General features: G+C 42.5%; 1 protein-coding gene across 1 annotated transcript; it reads left to right on the top strand.

Annotated features, from left to right (window-relative positions):
* The first annotated feature begins 478 nt into the window (after nucleotides 1-478).
* SERPINE3 (serpin family E member 3) lies at nucleotides 479-22,791 on the top strand. Its single transcript, XM_012782650.3, has 8 exons — nucleotides 479-734; nucleotides 3,051-3,290; nucleotides 5,276-5,473; nucleotides 6,411-6,609; nucleotides 13,682-13,782; nucleotides 19,803-19,889; nucleotides 20,389-20,472; nucleotides 22,748-22,791. The coding sequence occupies exons 1-8, from the start codon at nucleotides 479-481 to the stop codon at nucleotides 22,789-22,791; spliced, it is 1,209 nt and encodes a 402-aa protein (XP_012638104.3).
* Nucleotides 22,792-22,800: the final 9 nt, after the last annotated feature.

The raw sequence follows: 22,800 nt of genomic DNA, 5'->3' as shown, positions 1-22,800 counted from the left end.
GATTGTTGGAATTATTAACGGACAATGTATGAAAGAGTAGATAATTATTTATTATTATTATTATTATTCCTGATAGACAAGGCATAGCTATAAGCTAGCTAAATTCTAAGAAAGATGAGTTGGATTACGTCTTACATTTTTTCCCCCAACATAATGGTTTACTTCTGATCTGACCAGGGCCTTGCCAAAGTCACACATCTAGTGAGTGACAGAAGCCAGTCCTGTCCTCCGGCCCACAGCTTGGCTTTCAGAAGGATCACAGTGAGTATTTCGAATGCTGGCACAGCAGGACACAGTAATGTGGTCTGGGCAGGTGGGACTCAGGGTGGGTAACCAAGACAGGCCAGCCCTGCCCAGCCGCTGAAAACAGAGCCGGGCATCTCAGTCCCCCTGGGGCATGTGCCCCTCTCTCACCGGCGCCAGCAGCCCTCCTCACCTGCATGTCTCCCCTCTGAACTGCAGGAACGCGCCAGCCTCCATGCCGCCCCTCCTGGTCACCCTCTTCCTCCTTCACTCCTGCTTCCTCCGAGGGGACGGCCACCTCCGTGAAGGCCTGGCATTGCTGAAGACTGAGTTTGCACTTCGCCTCTACCGGAGCGTGGCAGCAGGTAGAAACGGGACGAACTTTGTCATCTCTCCTGCTGGCGTGTCTCTGCCCCTGGAGATCCTGCAGTTTGGAGCCGAAGGGAGCACTGGCCGGCAGCTGGCGGATGCCCTGGGGTACACCGTGCAAGGTAAGGGCCTGCTCACACTCACACTGGCACTCGCACTTGCACTCACTCTCCTGCTCAGCTCCCAGTAGCATGCACGTAGGGGAAGGGTGACCCCCTGGTAGGACTGCCACAGAAGGCATTCAGACTTTGGAATGGTGGTTCCTCTTGATTTGTAAGGTTCCCTTCTAACCTCACAGGTTCCTTGAAAATGTTTCAGTTTCAGGCTGGAGTGTGGTGGTGTAATCATAGCTCACTGCAGCCTCAAACTCCTGGGCTCAGGCGATCCTCCTGCCTCAGCCTCCCAAAGTGCTGGGACTACAGGCACACACCACCACACCTGGCTAATTTTTAATTTTTTATAGAGACAGGATCTTGCTTTGTTGCCCAGGCTGGTCTCGAACTCCTGGCCTCAAGCAATCCTCCCGCCTCAGCCTCCCAGAGTGCTGGAATTACAAATGTGAGCCACTACACCCAGCCTCACATACGCTTTTATAGCACTTCCTAGGTGCATGATGGTAGTTGAAGCACCTGACAAATATGAGTTGAATTAATTGTCACAACTACCCTATTGGGGCCGCTAATTTTATTATCATCCCTATTTTAGAGATGGGCAAACAGGCTCGGAGAGTTGAAGTGACCTGCTTGGGGTTCCACAGCCCGTGAGCAGCAGGGCCAGGACTCAAGCCCAGGCTGCCTGGCTCCAGAGCCAATACTGGTCCCCCTGGTGCAGAGAGGGTGGGAAGATAGAGAGGGGAGCTCTGTGACCATTCCTAAGGTCACGCTACACTAAGAACCAGGAAAAATGTCAATTCTCTTCTGCAGACGGTCAACATTCTACAGAATGTGATCCTGGAAGTACATATGACCTTCCTCAATAGAGTCAAATCTGATTATGTTTTTCATTCATTTCTTTTCTCACTACAATAAAAAATGCAAGCATTTAAGTTAGGCTGTCATTTGTGAGATCTATATTCTGAGTTAGTTTTTTTGCAGTTGTGGATTTTAGGGCCAGCTGGGCCAGCTTTGGTAGTAGAACATTCGTGGACAAGTAACATGTGCCTGATACTGTGGTCTGCAGCCTGGTGGCTGGGGGCCCTGGCTGGGGTGCATTCTGGGTTCCCCTGCCCCTGCCAGAGGACATTAGCCAGGTCACTCGGGGGTCCGCTGCTGCCTCCTGGCTTGGCCTCTGCAACATGAAAGGTGTCAGAGTGGACAGATTCCGAAGCAAGTGACAGATTCATCTCAATGAGAGCGAGCTGGGGCCAGATGGCGCAGGAAGAGGTACCCAGCATTGTGTCTCACAGGGAGGGTTTATGGGCAGCTGCAGGGCTGTGCCTAAGAGAGAGGAGGGTGATGAAGAGGAGGGAAAGGCTGAATTCCAGAGACAGCCTGCACAGCAAGGGACTTCACTTCTGGAAACACCCAGCTTGCAGGTGTCAGGGGTGGGAGGCTTGGGGTATCGACTGTGTTCAGACTCACCGGTGGGCAGGAGGCCTCGTTCCAGCTACAGGATGCCTATGGGAGCATAGAGGGCGTAGCTTGTGAATAACAGCTGAAAACAAAACCCACTATTGATTATGGAGAGAAGGAAGCAATCTCCTGTATAAATAGAGAGTAAATAAATAGAAGTCCTGCTGCCACCCAAGAAGGTGGAAGCTATCGACTGTCTCAAATGCTTATTATTTCCTCAGCATTCTCGCAGTTCCTCACTGACATTAATAGTGCCAGCTGTCTGCTGGGTCTCAGGGAGAGGGGTTGGGAGGAGTTCTCACCTTTCCTCTGCATTTCTCAAATTGCAAACACAATTCTGAAAGAGGTTGCATGCAAATGTCACTCAGGCTCGTGACATGCAGCTGTGGGGATGGATTTAAGGCCCCTGTATAAAATATATCGACAGTGCAACATCCCAGCCACCGCCCATCATTGTCACTTACGACATGGCACATAAATCTCTTGACTTCGCAAGTATTTGAAACTCCGTCACCCAGCACATTGGACCTGCTGTTTTCCCAACCCTAGAGTCTTTACCCTAGAACTGGTTCCTGAATGAGGCAGTTAGCAAAGAATAGTCTGTAGGCATGCACCGGGTGTGGATCGTGTCTTTCTATTTGACTCCATCACAGCCTGATTTCTTTCAGATCTGGCATGGTTTCTTCCCAAGTTTTAGTCTGTGGATCCAGTCTGGCTCCTTAGCAGATTAGCTATGACTTTCCAGACTGACCAAATACGGTGGATGAACCTTAGGGAACAAGAGTGGAGCTGCTGGGGTCCCTTTAATGCAACGAGCCGCCTCCTTACACTCACCATCGTCTACTTACCCCTCCTCCTTTCTCACAGACCAAAAGGTGAAAGACTTCTTGCATGCTGTGTATGCCTCACGACCCAACTGCAGCCACGGTGCCGAGATGGAGCTGGCCTGCAGACTCTTTGTGCAAGTGGGAACGCCGCTGTCCCCCTGCTTTGTGGAGCAGGTCTCCTGGTGGGCCAACAGCAGCCTGGAGCCGGCCAACCTCAGCGAGCCCAACGGCACCGCCATCATCATCCCCGCCGGCGCAGGGGCCTCCAGACAGACTGCAGGTAAAAGACACCCATCCACCTCCTCCAGGCTAAGGTCAGAGGGCTGCAAAGGCAGAGTATGACCCGTCACTTGTCAGAAGTCATGAGTGCTCCATGGCAGTGGGCGTTTGTCCTACTGGGAGACTCTACCCTTGAGAGACATGTTCTGTGAAGGAGCCGCAGCTGATCTGTGGCGCCCTTCTGCCTCCCCTCCCACCGTGACCCTCCCACTCACGCGTGCACATGCGCATGCGTGCACACACACGAGCACACAGACACACAGAGGAGGCTCTTTGAACCTCCCATGTCCAGGTGGACCATGCAGGCTTTGTCCATGCAACTGTCCCCCCCAGGTGACTTCCCACTGAGCTCCGGTCTCACCTGCAATTAACCCCTGGCAACAGCAAAATGCAGCAGGAGCCAAAAAAGTGACTTCTTGGGAATTTAGGCTAAGGAAATAATTCAAGAGAAGAAAAAGTCATGTGCAATGAGATGTTTAGCCCAGTGTTATTGATGAAAAAGACTCATTACTCAAACAGCCTAACTGTCCGGCAATTAGGGATGACTTAGTGAGGCCCAGCACCTGCATATTATGCGGTTGTAATTATTATTAAAGACGAGGAAAATCGTTAACATTTACTGTGTTTAATTTATTTAGCACTGCTCCAAGTTTATTGTCTCAGTTCACCTTCACACTAATTCTAGGAGGTAGGTGCTAGTACTGTGCCCATTTACAAATGGAGAAACCGAGGTACAGAGGGTTCAGCCTCCTGCCCAGGGTCTACAAAGCCAGGATTCTGCCTAGATGGTCTGGCTCAAGTGCTCTTGATAATTACAAAAGCTACAAAGATATGGAGAATATTCAAGACCCAATGTGTTTAAAAAACAGAATAGAAAGTGGTATGTATGGAACTGAAAACAATATGTGTGTGTGGATAAGGAGTGCAGAGTTAAAACCCAAAACTTAACATCTTTTTTTGATAAGATTTTCTCTCTGTGTTTTACCATATCTTTTTAATTTTCTTTAAAATATTTAATTCCCTGTGTCAGCTTCTTGTACCACTCAGAGCAGAGTGTGGAGCCAGGCTGCTGGGTTCAAATCTAGGGTGTCTTGGGTAACTGGGTGGATGGTGGCTTCACTTCACAAGAATATGTGACCTTGGCCAACCTCTCTGAGCCTCAGTTCCCTCATCTGTGAAATGGGGATAACAATGGAACTGTTGGGAGGAGTTGAGGGGATTTGTTAGAACATGTAGAACAGAGCCTAGCACATGGTATGTGCTTATTAAACAAATAAAGGGCTGGGACAAAAACTGTCCCTTTATGGGTGGACTGTCTGCCCCTCTTTCTGGTTACGCATGAAATTTTAACTGCAGCCCTCCAATCGCCGTGCCCTGAACGCGGTGTAGGGGAAGGCTTAGCAAGAGACGTGGCTCGGCGGTGGGGCGGTGGGCAGGCTTGGGCGACACTCTGGCACCTCCCCATCACAGCACCTAGTGGCTCCAGGGATCTGCCTGGGGAGGGAACATCTAATGATTCCTGGGACATGCCCCAGATAGGATCAGAGAAGCACCCCAGTCTGTTCAGGAAAGAATAAAAAGCATGGTCTTCAGCAACAGCTGGTTATAAACACATACTGATTCACAATAATAGAGAGTAATAAGTAGGCTACAAACCCAACTTCCGAGATATCTCCCTGCCCCCCAGTGCAGTTGTGCAGGTGTCAGGGACCCAGTCTGACTTCTGAATCCTCGCTTTCCATTCTTCCCTTATGCCCCCTCCAGCAGGGAGTTGGGAACAGCTCCTGTGGCTTTTGGTCCCCAGTAGCCATTTAAAAATTAAACATTTTTTTTTAAATTGCAAAGACATGGTAAAACAAAGAAAGAGAAACCACCTTACCAAAAAAGATGTTAACTTTTGCATTTTAACTGTGCACTCCTCGTCCACACACGTAGGGTTCAGTTCAATCCGAGCGGACGTTAACCCCCTTGCTTTCCCGCTTGCAGGTGGGGGCCCCGCGGGCTCGCAGGGGGGGCAGGCCGGCGCGGCCTCCGCGCAGCTGGCGCTTGTGAGCACCATGTCCTTCCAAGGCACTTGGCGGAAGAGGTTCTCCCCCACAGACACGAAGCTCCTGCCTTTCACCTGCGCCCCCGGCCTGGTCCTCCAGGTCCCCATGATGCACCAAATGGCCGAGGTCAACTACGGTGAGCCCCTCCCCGCTGGCCCGTGGAAGGGGGAGGAAGCCTGGGCAGGAAGGAGGAGGCCAGCCTCTGCTCGTGAAGATCCGGATGCGTTTCCACGGGCTCCACCTGCTGGACTTGGCCTGTGGCGGGAGGAAAGACAGGGCTGGGGGAGCCGGGATGCTGGGGAGGGGCTTTGCACTGTGTGCTCCCACAGGACAGTGAGGACACAGACAGGGAGGTGAACCCCACTTCTACGCTTGACATTTCCTTCTGCACCTAGCAAACGAGGGGATCATGAGAATGCAAAACTGTTTGGACCAAACAGCCCGCCCTGGCAGGCACATGGCCTGGGATTGGACTGGCTGCCCCTTTGAGACAGGGGTCCCCCTTATATGTACGAGGTGTCACTTTTCAAGGCCTCAGTTACCCATAAGTGAAAATAATAAAATTCCAGAAATAAGCATTTCTTAAGGTTTATATTGCACAGTGTTCTGAGTAGCATGATGAAATCTCTCACTGTCCTGCTCTGTCCCAACCCCACCGGGACGTGACCCATAGCCTTGTCCAGCGCCTCCGCGCTGGCTATGATACCTGCCCGCTTGTCATGTAGCAGCCGTCTCTTACCAGATCGAAAGAAACAGTATCTATAGGGTTTGGTCTTGGAACATGTCCCCTGAGGCTTCAGGGGGAGATATATGGTTCTTCCGTGTGCCATTGTCCCCACCACGCCCAGCCAACTGCAGGGCCTTTGACTTGGGCCCTCAGATTCTAGGTCTTAGGATCAGAAAAAGTGAGCATATCACCCAGCAGACTTTGGCTTCGAACTGCCTCTGGAAAGCAAGGTGCATGCCCCGTTCTGCTGTATCCAGCTCCGAGCGTCAGCCTCTCCCGGGGCTGGCACCGCGCGGTTGCCCTGGCTCCCAGGACAGAGCTCATCCCTGACCCACTGAACCCCCAGGTCAGTTCCAGGACGCCGCAGGCCATCAGGTGGGGGTGCTGGAGCTGCCTTACCTGGGAAGTGTGGCGAGCCTGATCCTGGTGCTGCCCCGAGACAAAGACGTCCTCCTGGGCCACATTGAGCCACACCTCACAGCCAGCATCATCCACCTCTGGACCACCAGCCTGAGGAGAGCCAGGATGGACGTGTTCCTCCCCAGGTGAGCAGCTGCATCCCCGGCAGGGTGCTCTGAGGCTTGCACTGAACCCGCGTGGTCTGACGGTTGGGTCTGTCCCTAACCACTGGGCTGACTGGTCTAATGGACTCATAGAGGTTAGGCCAAGGGAAAGTGACCCTAGAATTTGAGTCCATGCCAGAGTCACTGCTGACTATCTCACGGCACAGACTGAAATGAACTAACTTCCTGGGGCCTTGGCTGGGCCAGACTGGAGCTCCCAGGCCCCCTGATCCGGCCTCAGGCCCCAACCAGTTTTCAGGGCAGAGGAAGAAGTGCAGTGAGTGAGGTTCCTTTGTAGGAACGGGCCCCAAATCTTATCCCATCCTAAGAGTATACAGCTGTCGTTTTCCCTAAACCAAGATGGCTTATGTAATTGAGCAAAGACAGATATAATTTTGATCAGAAGCCAAATTAAGGCATAAACATTTGAGACCTGAAGTCTCTGTCCAGAAGGTTCTCATTCTTTCTAAATGGAGGTGAATCCTCCTGTAAGAAATGCCAGTAGGTACAAATACAAATTTCGAAAAAGTTAAGTGATGGCCCTTGATTTTGCTTTTCCAAAGCAAAACCTATTAGCTTAACTCATTACTTTTAAACAGCATTCCTCTCAGGACTGCTTTAAGTGAGGAGCTTCTCCAGAACAGTTGAATCAGAGTAAATTTATAACCCATTTGTGGACCAGCATTAAGCAAGGGACGTTGTCCAGGGCTCATTTTCAGCATGTGAATTCTTCGTGCTGCTGCCCACTCGCCGCCTTGGCCCTCCTCCACCGCCCGGGGCCTTGGCAGTGCTCCCCTGCGGAGTTAAAAATAAGCCCATGCACTGGAAGGAAACGTACAACTGGAAGGAAACATACGGAGAGAGACCCAGCGAGTTAAGGGCCAAGGTCTAAAGAGGGATCTGGCATAGCCCAGGGCAGAAGGTGAACTTAACTAGGTAAAGTCTCTCTCTCAAAACTAAAACCCCAAATCAAAGCACAAAGACTGGCTATTTCAACAGATCTCTCTGGCATGGAGCAGAAGCAACCATGATCTTCCTGTTATATTTGAGAGAAGCTCAGCGAGAGAAGGGGGAGGGGCTTTCGATGTCAAAAGTAGAGAGAAAATGTGGGCTGTGGGTGGGGCGCGGTGGCTCACGCCTGTAATCCTAGCACTCTGGGAGGCCGAGGAGGGAGGATCGCTCAAGGTCAGGAGTTTGAAACCTGAGCAAGACCCCATCTCTACTAAAAATAGAAAGAAATTAATTGGCCAACTAAAATATATATATAGAAAAAATTAGCCAGGCATGGTGGCGCATGCCTGTAGTCCCAGCTACTGGGAGGCTGAGGCAGAAGGATTGCTTGAGCCCAGGAGTTTGAGGTTGCTGTGAGCTAGGCTGACGCCAGGACACTCTAGCGAGGGCAACAGAGTGAGACTGTGTCTCAAAAAATAAACCACCCAGCTCCACTGAGAACGCTCCACCACCACTAATTCTGTGTCAAACCCTGGAGTGGTGATCTGACAAACAGAGGACAGGGAAGGAGCTGAAAGGCAGGGATCTTAGTAATTCAACTAGTAGTTAACACTTGACCTTGTTCTGATTCTTTTTTTTTTTTTTAATCTCCCTAAGACTGTCAAACCTGCTGTCCAAGAAGGATAGCCGTTTTCAAGAAAATGAGCCTATTTCACAAGCAAAACTAACCAAGCAAAAGAAAAAATGCTAGCTTTAAATCCACTAGAGAGAAAACAGAAAAAGAAGTAAAAATTGTTTTAAGGTCTAGATTAAGTATAAACTTTGGATTGTGGTAGACACAAAGTCAGCTTTTGGGCTAGCTCTTTCAAATCATTCATTCATCATTTGGTATCACCTGCTCTGTAGTCATATTGTACTTTTCATTTATGATGTCTAGCTTCCAAAGTAACCCTTTATTTACAAAGAAATAAAGTAAAATGCATAGGGACTGTTAGTCTTCATTAGGGACATTTAGCATACTAAAGAAATAATCAAGAAAACCAAGAATGAGTGTTAAGGGTCATTTATAGCCATAATCATATAATGCCCCACAAGAGAGACTAATAATGTCAAATACGTATTTAATGAATAAAATACTTGGTTATTAGGTCAACATAGTAGGGAGCAGACCATGAGCATTTTTATGTTACATATGACATGCACGTGTGTTTTTAACCCACCAGAGGTCCCATATAAAGAATGCTTTGCCCTCCTTCAAGGAGCTGCTGCTGATCATCTTGTGTGTTTTATGCTTTTCTAAGGGAGTTTTCTTTCTTTTTAAAAAATTTGAGATATAATTTGCATACCATAAAATTCACTTTTTAAAGTACACAATTCACAAGGTTGTGCAACCGTCACTACTTATCTAATTCCAGAATATTTTTGGCACCTCAAAAAGAAACCTCATACCCATTGGCAGGCACGCCCCAGCACACCCCTACCCCAGCCCCTGGCAACCACTAATCTGCTTTGTCTGTGTATAGATTTGCCTATTCTGGACATTTCATGTAAACGAAATCCTACAATATGTGGACTTTTGTGTATGGCTTCTTTGAATAATACTCTCAAGGTTCATAGTAGCATGAATCATTACTTCAATCCTTTCTGTGGCTGAATAATATTCCACTGTATGGATCTACTACAGTTTGTTTACCCATTCATCAATTTATAGCTATTTGGGTACCAAGAGATTTTTTGGCTCATGTGCACATTTTCATGTGGATATATATTTTCAATTATTTTGGGTATATACCTAAGAATAGAATTACTGGGTCACGTGTTAATTCTACACTTTACATTTTGAGTAACTGCCAGACTGTTTTCCAAGTAACTGTGCCATTTTACACTCCCACCAGCAATGTTTGTGGAGGCCAATTTCTGCACATCCTTGCCAACACTTGTTATTGTCCATCTTTTTAATTATAGCCACTCTCGGCCATGTGACGTGGTATCTCACTGTGGCTTTCATTTGCATTTCCCTAATGACTAATGATGTAAAGCATCTTTCCATGTGCTTCTTAGCTAGTTATATATCCTTTTTGGAGAAATGTCTATTTCACATCCTTTACCCATTTTTAAATTGGTTGTCTTTTTATTGTTGAATTGTAATAGTTCTTCATTTATTATGAATAGTAGTCCCGTATCAGATATAAGATTTGTAAATCTCTTCTCCCATTACGTAGGTTTTCTTTTCACGTCCTTGATGGTGTCTTCTGAAAGTCAAAAGTTGTTAATTTTGATGAAGTTCAATGAATCTCTTTTTTCTTTTGTTTCTTGTGCTTTTGATGTCATGTCTATGAAACCATTGCCTAACCAAGGTCACAAAGATTTATGTCTATATTTTTATAAGCATTTTATAGGTTTAACTCTTATATTTAGATCTTTAATCCACTGAATTAATTATTGCATATGGTGTAAGGTAGAGGGCCAACCTCATTCTTTTGCATGTGTCTATCCTTTTGTCCTAATCCCATTTGTTGTAAAGACTATTCTTTCCCCCATTAAATTTTCTTGGCATCCTTGTCAAAAATCAATTGCCCATAAATGTATGAGTTTATTTATGTACTCTCAATTCTATTCTGTAGGCATAAATGTCTATACTTTTGCTAATACCACACAGTCTTGATTACTGTAGCTTGATAGTGAGTTTAGAAATCAGAAAGTGTGAGTACTTCAACTTTGTTCTTCTTTTTCATGATGGTTTTAGCTATTCTGGACCCTTTGCATTTCCATATGAATTTTAGGATCAGCTTGTCAATTTCTGCCACAGAGGCAGGAAGGATTTAGATAGGGATTCTGTCGAATCTGTAGGTCAATTTGGGGAGCATTGCTTTGTAACAATATTAAGTGTTCCAAGTCATGAACTCAGGATGTCTTTCCTTTTACGTAAGTCTTTGTTTCTTTCAACCATGTTTTGTCGTTTTCATATACAAGTCTTACACTTCTTTTGTTAAATTTATTTCTAATTGTTAAATTATTTCTAAGTATTTTATTCCATTTGATGCTATTGTAAATGGAATTGTTCTCCTAATTTCATTTTCAAATCATTCACTGCTAGTGTATAGAAACACAATTGATTTTTGTATATTGATCTTGTATGCTGCCACCTTGATGAATTCGTTTATTAGCTCTAATGGATTATTTAGGATTTTTCATACATAAGACAAAGTTCTCTGTGAATAAAGATGAATTTACTTCTTCCTTTCTAATCTAGATGCCTTCTCTTTCTCATGTATTGCCCTGCCCACCCTTTGGTACAATGTGAAATAGAAGTGCTTAGGGTGAACATCCTTATCTTGTTCCTGATTGTAGGGAGAAAGCTTTTGGTTTTTCACTGTAAAGTACAATGCTAGCTGTGAGTTTTTTGTAGACATCCTTCATCAAATTGGCAAAGTTACATTCTATCCCAGGTTTGTTGAGTGTTTGATATTTATCTGTTTTTTTTTTCTTTTTTATCATGAAACGGTGTTGGATTTTCTCAAATGCTTTTTCTGCACTTATTGATATGGTCATGTGGCCTTGTCCTTTATTCCATTAATATGTTATATTATATTAATTGATTTGAACCCATCTTGCATTCCTGGGATAAATCCCACTTGGTCACGGTGGGATTTATATGGTGCTGGATTCAATTTAGCAGTATTTTGTTGAAGATTTTGCATCTATATTTACAAGGGATATTGGTCTGTAGTTTTTTTTTTTTTTCTTTTCTTTTCTTGTAATATCCTTTTCTGGTTTTCGTAAAGGGTGGGTTTTTTTTTCCACTCAAACTATTTTTGTAGAATTTCTTTTGCATCTGCCTTTATAGCTATACAAGACAATCACTCTAATCTTTATAGTCATACCTCACTTTTACTGCTGCTTTTAGCTTACTAAAAATAATATTATCCAGTTTTATCACCCACCAAAATCACCATATTTGGTTTCAAACAGCCCTTAACTCTTTCTCAATATCATGGAGAAACAACAGTAAAATTGCAGTGTAAGAGCATGCATGGGCTGTTCTGGGGCTTATCCTGAGCATTTTACAAAGATGATTTCATCTGATTTTTACAACCCTGTGAACAAGCACTATTGTTATGCTTGTTTCACAAATGAGTACACTGAGGCAGAAAGAGGTAAAGGAACTTGCCCCAGAGGTAAAGTAACTAGTTCCTCGGCTGAATAAGAGGCTGAGCCAGGATTCACATTCAGGCACTGGAGTCCCAAGTTCATGCTCTTTCTTAACCACTGTTTCACCATTTTGAGGTTTCAAAAAAGATGTGTTTTCAGTACTTAAGAAAATTTCATAAGAGATGGTCCTAAAATTTTTTGAGAAATGTCAGTATCCTTGGAGAAAGCACATTTCTTTCTTGGAAACTAATCTGAAGATTCAAAACATACCTTTATGAGAAAAGTCTGATACTTTTGTTTAAAATATTGGTCACATCATCTTGCATAGCCGTAAAGACCTTTTAATGTTAAATGGTCTTGTCGGGTATTTTTACTCTCCTGCAAATACTGCGTTATTTATAGAAAAAGACCATCCAAATTCCATTTTGAACTTTTTTATTTGCAAAGGAAAATAATAGCAGCTGCCCTTTTAAAGGATCCTTCAACAGTAAATTTCTAAATGCCTTGCCCTTGGGGAAACAGTATAAAGTTGGTGTGCTGATTCTTTTTGCTCACGGGACTTACAAGAAAAACCAAGGTTTTAAGTTGCATTCTTTTCTGCTGTGCAGCAAAAGCACACATTGGATGCAGCCAACGTAAGAATATAGCTTACCAAATATAACACTCTATTCAGAATTAGTCAACAACTCCTTTTCTGCACCTACTATGTGTGAGATGCCACATGAGATGGAAGGTAGCAAAGTGTAGATCAGCAGTCCCCAACCTTTTTGGCGACCATAGACCAGTTCCATGGAAGACAATCGTTCCATGGACAGGACGGGCAGATGGGGGCGGAGGGACTTGGTGGGGTAGGAGGCTGTGCTTGCTCACCTGCCACTCACCTCCTGTTATGAGCCAGTTCCTAAGTTTCATGGAAGACAATTTTTTCCATGGGATGGGGAGGCAGAGCTCGGGTGGTGATGCATGGCCCAGTTCCTGACAGGCACAGACCGGTGCCCCACCACAGCCCAGGGGGTGGGGACCACAGGCGTAGATGATCAGAGCATGGGTTTGATTTGAATTGAAGTCCATCACGCACTCATTATGTCATCATGGGCAAGGTTTTTAAACTCTTTTAAGTCTCAATGTTTCCATCTGTAAAATGGGGATAATAATAACATGAAAATGAAATAAGATAATTCACATAAAGCTCTTATCACAGTGCCTCGCACAATATAAGCACTCATGAAATTTTTTTTCTTTTTGAGACAGAGTCTCACTTTGTTGCCCAGGCTAAAGTGAGTGCCATGGCGTCAGCCTAGCTCACAGCAACCTCAAACTCCTGGGCTCAAGCAATCCTCCTGCCTCCAGCCTCCCTAGTAGCTGGGACTACAGGCATGCGCCACCATGCCTGGCTAAGTTTTTCTATATATATTAGTTGGCCAATTAATTTCTATTTATAGTGGAGACGGGGTCTCACTCTTGCTCAGGCTGGTTTCAAACTCCTGACCTCGAGCAATCTGCCCACCTTGGCCTCCCAGTGAAAAATTCATTAGTAAGAAAGAAAATGAATTGGGATGGCCTCTCTTCTCAGGGAGTTTACAATATCATAAATAATGGTAATCAGAAGCAAATGTTCTACACATCTAAGAGTAGAACGAAGTGTTAATGGGGCTTTGGGAACCAAAGTTCGCAAAACAGCTGGAGAGAAGGGGGTAACAATTGAAAAATGTATAATAATTAAAAGGCAATCAAAGGAAATGGGAGGGACTTGGAAGGAACAGTGTGAACAAAGGGGCAGAGGGAGCAAAGAGCCATGGGTGGTCAGATTAGTCGCTGGTGGGGTTGATGGGAAGGAGCAATGGAAGACCAAGTGAACCTGCTGGACCCTGACACCCAAGTTAGGGACTTTAGGAAAGTCTATTGAGTGAGAATTTTAAATGAAAGTTGATGGTTTGTTTTTGCTTTTCAGATTTAGGATCCAAAATCAATTCAACTTAAAAAGTATTTTAAATTCTTGGGGAGTCACTGATCTTTTTGATCCACTCAAAGCCAACTTGAAAGGAATTTCAGGTAACAACAGTTCTTCTTCCAAACTTTTCGGCATTGTGTTTGGGGCTGTTTGATCATACTTTGATTAAGGGATTCTTATTGTTTTTACATAGTCTTCAGTGGTAAACAGAGTCAACGTTGTATAAAAGCATAAAGAAAGTGCTTTGTTTCATCTAAGAGTGTGTTGCTTATGATAACAGTCAAATTGGGGTTAGACTTTGTGGGGAAGGGATGTTTCTTGAGAACTTTAAGCACGGTTTTGGGAGACCAGCTTCACAGTGTGGTTGATGGCCGTAGGACACAGCAGTCAGCTCCCTCTGCCCATCATGACTAGTGGGCACCAAAGATACTGGTGCCACTATAGCACTCTTCATCCTAACCTCCTGCTGTCCTGCCAGCCTCATGGTCTCCCTTTGTTTCTGTTTCCCTCCCTTCCTCCCTCCTCTCTTATGCCTCAGTCCTCTTCTAACACACTAGCCTTGAAACTTTCCCTCATCTATCCACTTTCCTTTCTTCAAATTACACGTGCTCCTGTGGCCTTGCCTTAAAATGATCTCCCTCCCAGCATCCATATTGAATTTCTTAGTTGACATGCTACTACCGATCAATAGGGGCTGTGTTTGCCTGTGATCTGATAGGGGACTTATATCAAATATAAAAGGGGAGTGGAATGCCAGAACCTATGTTCCAGAATCCTCTCAGGACGCCATTGGCCAAACTACTGCCAATACAAAGGTTCAGGTTTGTTTCTACCCTGGATAGTAAATTATCTCTGCAAAGATGACACTGTAGCTGGTATTTTCATTGGCCCTGACATTTCCCTTACCTGATGAGCTTGAAAATCATTATTTTGAACGTGAGAACATCATATTGCAGAGTTTTCTTTTTCTTTTTTTTTTTTTTTTAATGCAACAGACTGGCTTAATAAATTGCAGAGTTTTCTAAAGCATTGCTCAGAATCTTCCTTCTTAGGGAATCAGAGGGAAAAAAAATGAGATTTTGACCCACAAGAGAAGTCTTGGCTTGGGCTTCAGATGTGACCAGATTGACTGATAGAGTTTCTTATCAAATAAAATAGAGGAGGAAGGATCTATTCTAGGGTGTTTAAAATGCACCAGCTCTGTACTCATTGCCTAAGCAAGCAAAGAGATAAGCAAAACAATAGTTGAGTTTGGGCATAGTGCCCATGACAATGCTTGGCATCCAGTTAGATACCCAATAAATATTGTGTACTTGGTAGAATGACTCAACAAGAAACTTTTCCTACTGACAGTGCAGGGAAAGGAGGAATACTGGAGTGAAAAGAGCAGAGGGCAAGGAAAGAGTAAAAGATAAAGACCTTAAGTGCGTTATTTATGATAACATGCGCAATCCAATCACAGCATCTTCTTGTGATTCCAGAGCTCAGCCATTGAAATCCCTGTTGTTGATGGCACTTCTATTCATCTTTTGATCATCTTAGTTCAGAGCTTTAGGGCCATTCTTGACCTTTTCTTCCACACCACTACATTCAATTAATCATTATGGCCTACTTCATAACCCTTAAATCTCTCTGCTTTTGTGTCCTAGAAATATATCCTAAAATGCCATCAATCCTGAGTCCTCAAACAGGACTGATCTGAGCCTACACTGTGCAGCTTCCCTGTTGGTAAAGACTTCCAATAAGCTCCTCTGACAAGATCTAATAAGCAAGTGCCTTTTTTGATACGTAATCTCTTTTTTTGTAATGCAATTCAAGTCTCCTTATATTCGTTCAAACCAGCAGAAATATAGGCTCATGGATCTGGCTTATTCAATAATTACCAGGCAGCTACCACAAGCCAAGTGTGCAGCTTGTTTGGATGTTTCCTACTGACAAAACATGCCAGCCTTGTAACCTTCTCCCGTGAAGTTTTGTTCCTCTTTAAAGCATGGGTCAGCAAACCATGGCCTACCAAGTTTTATTATAACATAGCTACTCCCATACATTTACAAATTATCTGTGGCTGCTTTCCTGCTACAATAGCAGGGTTGAGTAATTGGGACAGCAACCACATGGCCTGCAGTGGCTAAAATACTCAATATCTGGCCCTTTATAGAAAAAGTTTGCCAAGTAAAGTATTGCTCTCCAATGCTCTTCGTTAAACGTAATCAAGAGACTAATCACTTCTGTGCCCAAGTGGGTTTTTGACATTATTCTAGAAACAGGGACACAGAATCTCTCCAAGAAATGGTTTCTTCATTCCCAAAATGGGGGTAGCCATCATCCGTCCCACACCTTCACTGTATAACGGTTTAAATGATTTCATAATCTGTAGCACAGCATGAGCTGAGATCTCACCAGGGATCAGAAAATGCTGGTGTCCCTTCCCCCAGTTAAGAGTAGAACCTTCTCATGACTGTCAAAGCAGCATTCTTTATCCATAACCTTTCCTTTGTAATTTTGGCACTGCATTTCAGTTTATTCAATGAGCTGGTAAGAGAGCAGTTTTGTGCTTTTGATGGAAGCCCAACCACCACAGGAACCTTTGGCTTTTGGGTTCCAAAGCCCAGAATTATTTTACTCAAGTTCTCCTTTCCCATTTAAGAGTCATTTGTCTCTTCTTTCTTGACATCAAATCCTTTTTTGCTGCCTAAAGAACTCACTCAATTAAAAAAAAAAAAAAAAAGCAGGGGGCAGGGAGAACTCCCTATCATTTCAAGGCCCAACTGAACTCAGGGTGTAATTTCCTCCCCCCACCCCCTTGACACTAGTTGTTGTGAAGCTTCTAAGAGTATGGCCACAGGACACAGCAAACTCACCTTCCCTCCACCCATCACAACTCAAGTGTGAAACTTCAGTTTCACCCCCACTGAAGATACCAGCTAAGGATGGATCAGCAGGCTTTGATAGAGACCTTTAGTCTTAACACAGGAAATATTTCTTGTGCACAAACTTGAAACTTTGAGGAAACTGTCTTGTTCTTGGCAATCTCTGCTCTATGTCATTAGAACTTAAATGAGCAAACCACCAAGAGTGGTTTGGTTGAGTATATAAATTACGCCCCATCAGATGTCTGTTCAGAGCTCAATAGAAAGAGGTGAGGAGTGGGCTGGGGGAGATGGATGGAGAAAGAAACTAACCACAGCCTATTTTCAAAGGCCATCTCAGATGCTTCTTACCGCTTTCTCTCTAGCGTCCTCAAACCATGGCCTGTGGGCCACATGCGGGCTGCCTAGCTCATTTATCTGGCCTTCCGGGTGTTTTTGCCGCCACTGCCTGTCCTGCTTAGCAGCCAACTCGTCACGGGCCCACAATGTGCACTCTCCAACGGTCTGAGGGAAAGTGAACTGGCCCTGTTTAAAAAGTTTGAGGACCCCTGCTCTAGATCCTGGGCTGAGTGCTACTTCTCTGACTCACGTGCTTGCATACACGTGCACACATACACACACCCTGCCCCCATCTTTTAGCAATTAAATGACAAGAAGGTATGTTTATCTTGCATTATAAGAAGCTAAGGATCAAATGTAGGGACATTAATTTATATTTAGTAAATCTGTGTTTACACAATGTCATGTTATGAAGATCTAAACCTTCTGAGAGTATAATCGTTTCCACTAACAATGAGGTAGGAGGCCCTTAGACAGTCACTTGGCTGAAACTTGCAGAAGACCCACTCTATGCTACGCCCTTAAAATTTTCCAGACACCAATCAACATTTTCTTACAAGTGAAATCAGGTTAAAGAACGTTAAAGAAGCTTTTTTTATGGGGAAAAGGAACAAATGGACAGTGTGAGGGCTATTACTAATTCATCCAACATTTACTAAACATAAATATGTACCAAGCATTATTATGCAAGTTGGTCAAAGAAACATTTAAAATGGACAAGACATCCTTTCTGCCTTCTAGGAGGGAAGAGTCTAAAGAGGAAGGTAACACCTATAGAAGATGTTAATGGAAGAGGAGCGGAGATTATGCCAGGAGAGGGTTTAGGAAGAATCTCACCCCTTTCCTTTGGATATTGAATGTAATGTAGGAGCAAATAAATTTATGGTGGACTACAGTTTCCCAAAGTATGTCCCCCAGAATGCTAAGCTGGTAAATCTGGGGACAGAGGATGGTGTGGGTGGTTCCATGGTTAAGCACTAGGTATTGTAATCCTCCTGTAGAGATTCACCACAAATGCTAGCAAATTGGCAGCTCTTTCTCCTACTAAGAACAAAAGTGCAAACATGTTTAACTTGCATCTCCCACATTGAATAAGTCATGGAACCCCTTTTACAGAATGCCTCCTATAAACAAATCTTGAGAACAAATTTTTGGGAACATAGGTTATATGCCCCTCAATGGCACTAAGCAGCTGCCAACACTTCAGGGAAGGAGAAAAAAACCAGTTGAACCCCTTTGTGCTTGACTTCTTTTAGGCTGATTTCATTAGTTGAGTAGTATTTCAATAGCTACTAAACAAAAAAATAAGGAATAGGATAAATAAGGAGTAAGATTCAATAGGAATCTGTAATATAAGATTAAGAGGAAAAACACAAACCCAGAGACGACTCGCAAATTCTCATTTTTATCACACATGTTGGCCTTTTGAAATGTCAACTCTTGCCAGAGATAAAATTTAAGAGCTGCTGATGCTGAGTCATGCCAGGCTCTGGGTCTTGGCTTAATGGCTGTGCAAACATAGAAATGTCAATTATCAGACCACTTCTGCAGTCTGATGAAAACAACAATTGAAACTCTTCAGTTGCAGTTTTTTAAAAAATGAAATAGCCCAGCCCATCCAATCGAAGACTCATTCATATCAATTGGTCCCATTTCTCACAGTGTAGAGATGCCTAGACTAACACAGACATACCCTAACACAGACACGTATTTTTGCTGATAAGGAGTTCCATTGTGAACATCTGCTCATTTCCTCAACATTCATTTAAAATGTTCAGACACCATCCTAAATAGCAACAAAGCCACAGAGATGAGTAGAACCTTCTCATGACTGTCAAAGCAACATTCTTTATCCATAACCTTTTCTTTGTAATTTTGGCACTGCATTTCAGTTTGTTCAATGAGCTGGTAAGAGAGGCTAATTACTGATAATTTGTTTTTCTTTTCTCAAAGATCCTACAGAAAAAGACCAACTGCAAAAACAAATTAGATTCTTCACTGGTTTTAGTACAAGTGAATGTTTCTATTGATTTTTCCCTTCTTCTGGTCCTCACCTGTCCCTTCACTGATGCTGAAAAATAACCATTCCTGACAGTGAATATAGTTTCTTCTGGTTCTAAACATTATGTCATTCACTCTATACTGTGTCATCAAGTACCATTTCATCTTTGGAGAGTTGTTTAACAATGGTTAATAGTTAAATTACCAACATCTGTCAATTCCTCTAAGCTATCACTCATAATCCTATTTGCTAAGCTTTTATCTTTGAAACTGTCAGCACACAGATAATTATACTAACCTCTCATTCACTTTGCAGATTCTGGCCCATGAGACAAGCTAATTACATAACTGGTATAACCTGAGTATACAGAATGCAGTCATGCAATATTAGGCACATTTTTAATACACCCAATTATGCCTCTTAATAAAGCCCATAATATAAACCTGTGACTTGTCATTTAAATGTGGCTCTTAAAATGCAGTCTAAGAAGGCAGTCAAGGAAAATCGACTCAGAAGCTTGCTGAAAATAATACCTGGGCTACAGATTCTGTATTTTAACACCCACTTGGGCAATTTTTATGACCACTAAGGTTTTAGAAATACTGGCTGAAGGAGAGTTTTTAAGTAGATATCATTTTTGAAAATTAACCATTCAAAAGATGAGGCAATACTCTGAATATTACTTTCAGAGAGATGACATAAATTTAACAAATTAAGGTTTTGAAAGTTGTATAAAATATTGAACCTTAAGAATTTTCCAAGCAAATAATTTCTCCCTAGCTATATAATAAGCAGCATTGGATACTGAAGTTTTGTAAGGACATTCTTTTAAAATATGCTGAAGTCCTAATCTAAATGTACTGAGAAATGTAAATAAGCAATTCACATTTTTGTCATTTCCTGGGGTTAGGCCAAGATGGCTTTTATGTTTCTGAAGCGATCCACAATGCCAAGATTGAGGTTTTAGAGGAAGGCACCAAGGCATCTGCAGCTACAGGTATGTTCATAAAGGGGAGTATCCAGTCATACCACCCGTTTTTACCTTTGTTAAATTTATCCAGTGGAATCTCCACACTTCTAAACCTTTCCATTTAAAACCTCAAGTTCAGCTGTGGTACAGAATTTTTTTTAAAAAGGAATACTAACAGAAGGCAAAAAGTTTTTGGAAAGTAATGGGAGAAAAGAGATATCCATTTTGAAAAGGATTTGTATCATCATCCCATAAACAAGGAATAGAGTCATTCTGAAAATTAACTTTAATAAAACACTTATTCCATGGAGTATGTTGAAAATAGGTGACAGGCTTGGCTAAGTGGTATCTTTTTTCTTCAATTTTCCCATTTGCACCCCCATCACAACAGTAAACAAATGTCATTAGGATGCTTTGATTTCTTCAAAAATTATGGGATATAACTGACTTCGTATCCAATTTAAATAAAGGTTTTCTTTTGATTAAAAATGCAATGAGATTCTTCTATTCTTTATCTTTCCTGCAGCTCTGTTGTTACTGAAAAGGTCTCGGATTCCCATTTTTAAAGCAGATCGGCCATTTATCTTTTTCCTGAGAGAACCCAATACAGGTACTACAGTATTTTTTGACAGGATCCAGATAAATATTTATCAGTATTTCCTAACAAGGGCTCATTTGTCCACTACAGACTAAAACAAGGATTCCTTCTAGCTGTTTCTATGGTGCTTCAGAAGCTTCCCAGTTGCTGTGTCTTGTGTGCTGAGAAAAGGGACTATTTCATAATTACCAAGGAAACTATTATCCTCTGTGCTTTTTGCCTTCTTGTTCCCTTAGTTCATTTATAGTTAATGTAAATTTTTTTAAAAATTCAAGTTTCTACTTCTGGAGAGACTTAGAAAAATTGCAAAAGTATTATAAAACGATAAACCTTGCCTTTTTTCAGTTGTCCCTTAGCTTTTGTGTCATTTTGGAAATTAGGTAGGTTCTTGCGGTCACAAGAGTATAACAGAGTAGTCCTCTAGTGACTCTAAGATGCTAGTGAATGCATCTGGATTTCTATACCATTCTTCTGTTGACCTTTCTCAAAAATCAAAATGTTTAAACCCTACTATACAACCTTATCTTAATCCAAAGATGGTATGGTACACCAGGACATGCAGATGTCCTTTAAGCTTCAACACAAAATTGAACAAAGTATTTAAACTATTCCTCTTAGTGTTCCTCCTCCCCCTCTGACAATTACTTATCAGCTTAGGAAGGAAAAGAGATTCTCAGTAAATAGTTGTTGGCAAGTCAAAACAGTGTATTAAAGAGAAATAGGATGGAGCAAGACTAATAAAATCAAGCAAAGGTGGATCTACTTTAACTAAACATCAGGCATTACTTTTATTTATGGAGAGAAAAAAATGTCAAAAGTTAGAATAATGAAAATTACGCATAGTTTTACACAAATTGTTAAGGAAATACTGTCAACATCATTTTATCTGAGAATCATTTGCATACTGCTATAACTTTTGCTAGAAATCAAAGGAACATTTTTTGTGACAAAAAGGATGAAAATCATTCACTAGAAAATAATCTATTTGGGGATTACTTGGGGAGAAAAAAGTCCATCAACAGAATATATCCTCCTTGTATTTCACCATGATCATCCCAACCCCATATTGATTAAATGAAAATGTCACTTATCGCTAGAACAGGTAGCAAAGAGTCCTCTCTTAGGAAGAATACATGTCAAAAAATGAAAGATTAAAAAAAAGGACAGGTTCTATTCCCTCAAGAAACAAAGAGACAGGACTAAATGAGCAGAAAGGTCATTGCCAAAAGCTGGTAGCCAATAAAGGTTGGTAACTGCATAGAAGTGATGAAAATCCTTGAGCTAGGAAAAGACACACCACTATTTCAATGGTATGAGTTATCAGAACTGCCTTAGTAATCAGAATGAAAATACAAGGGTAATCCAAAACCAGTTCCACAATCTGCAGCAAATAGAAGCAGAGTTCTTGTGAATTTATTTACCTTTCTGGGAAGCACATCACATGGCAAAGTGACTACTCTTCTGGTGACAGTTATTGAAGAGATTAGAATTGAGTCTCAGCCTTCACTTCCCAAAACTAACAAATTTTACTGATAAGAGCAACAGATAAATCAGTCAACAAATGAGACACATAGGGAACATTAAGAAAAGTGATCTAAAAACCTCAAGATTAAACTTTGTGAGAATGTTTGTCCAGCCTAAAGTCATTCAATGACCTAAGGGGCCTAAAAGACATGATATTCCACCCCCCTGCCACCACAGATATATTCTTTTTCCCTTTCCTGACAAGAATTCTACAATTAAGTATTTCACTAATTTAACTATTTGCATTTTAAAACTGAGGGAGACGGGATATTACGTTTAGTTTTGATGGGTTTCAAATCTCGTGACTAGGTTCTGGGAGGAAGGTGTGAAGAGCATAGTGGCAGAGAGACAAATGACAAAAAGAGGAGACAGAAACTGCTAATTCCCAACTCCTTCTAGGGTTCATTTTGGAAAATGTATTAAAATGTCAAGGGTCTAAAGGATTTTTACCTCATGAGCAACCTGTGAAATGGAAATAAGAACTTTCTGATAAGGAAAGCTGCTAAATATTGGAGTAGACTCAATCCCTCCTATTAATCTCAGAATCTAAATATATGTAATTTAAGAGCAGACAATATATTCTGAGTTTTGTGTAAGTTGTTGAATTTAGCAACGTGACTATAGGCAGTTACCTTTACAATTCCATTTATTAAATGATATCCTGCTTTACTTAAAGGTATTTTTGTAGAGGTAAGCAAGTTTTAAAGAATTGCATATGAAAATACCATATAATGTTATGTTAAATTTTTCTTTTTCTTGACAGGGTTTGTCTTCAGTACTGGGAGAGTTTCAAATCCCCTAGATTAACTAGCAGAT

This window comes from Microcebus murinus, chromosome 13 (genome assembly GCF_040939455.1).
Source record: "Microcebus murinus isolate Inina chromosome 13, M.murinus_Inina_mat1.0, whole genome shotgun sequence".
Taxonomy (NCBI): Eukaryota; Metazoa; Chordata; class Mammalia; order Primates; family Cheirogaleidae; genus Microcebus; species Microcebus murinus.
The sequence above is the reverse complement of the archived record's forward strand: the minus strand, read 5'-3'. Positions and strand labels throughout refer to the sequence as shown.

Excerpts from the sequence above, each read along its gene's own strand:
- SERPINE3 (XM_012782650.3), top strand. The coding sequence starts at position 479 with ATGCCGCCCCTCCTGGTCACCCTCTTCCTCCTTCACTCCTGCTTCCTC. Across the intron at positions 735-3,050 it reads CCTGGGGTACACCGTGCAAG|ACCAAAAGGTGAAAGACTTC; the intron begins GTAAGGGCCTGC and ends CCTTTCTCACAG. Across the intron at positions 5,474-6,410 it reads AATGGCCGAGGTCAACTACG|GTCAGTTCCAGGACGCCGCA; the intron begins GTGAGCCCCTCC and ends CTGAACCCCCAG.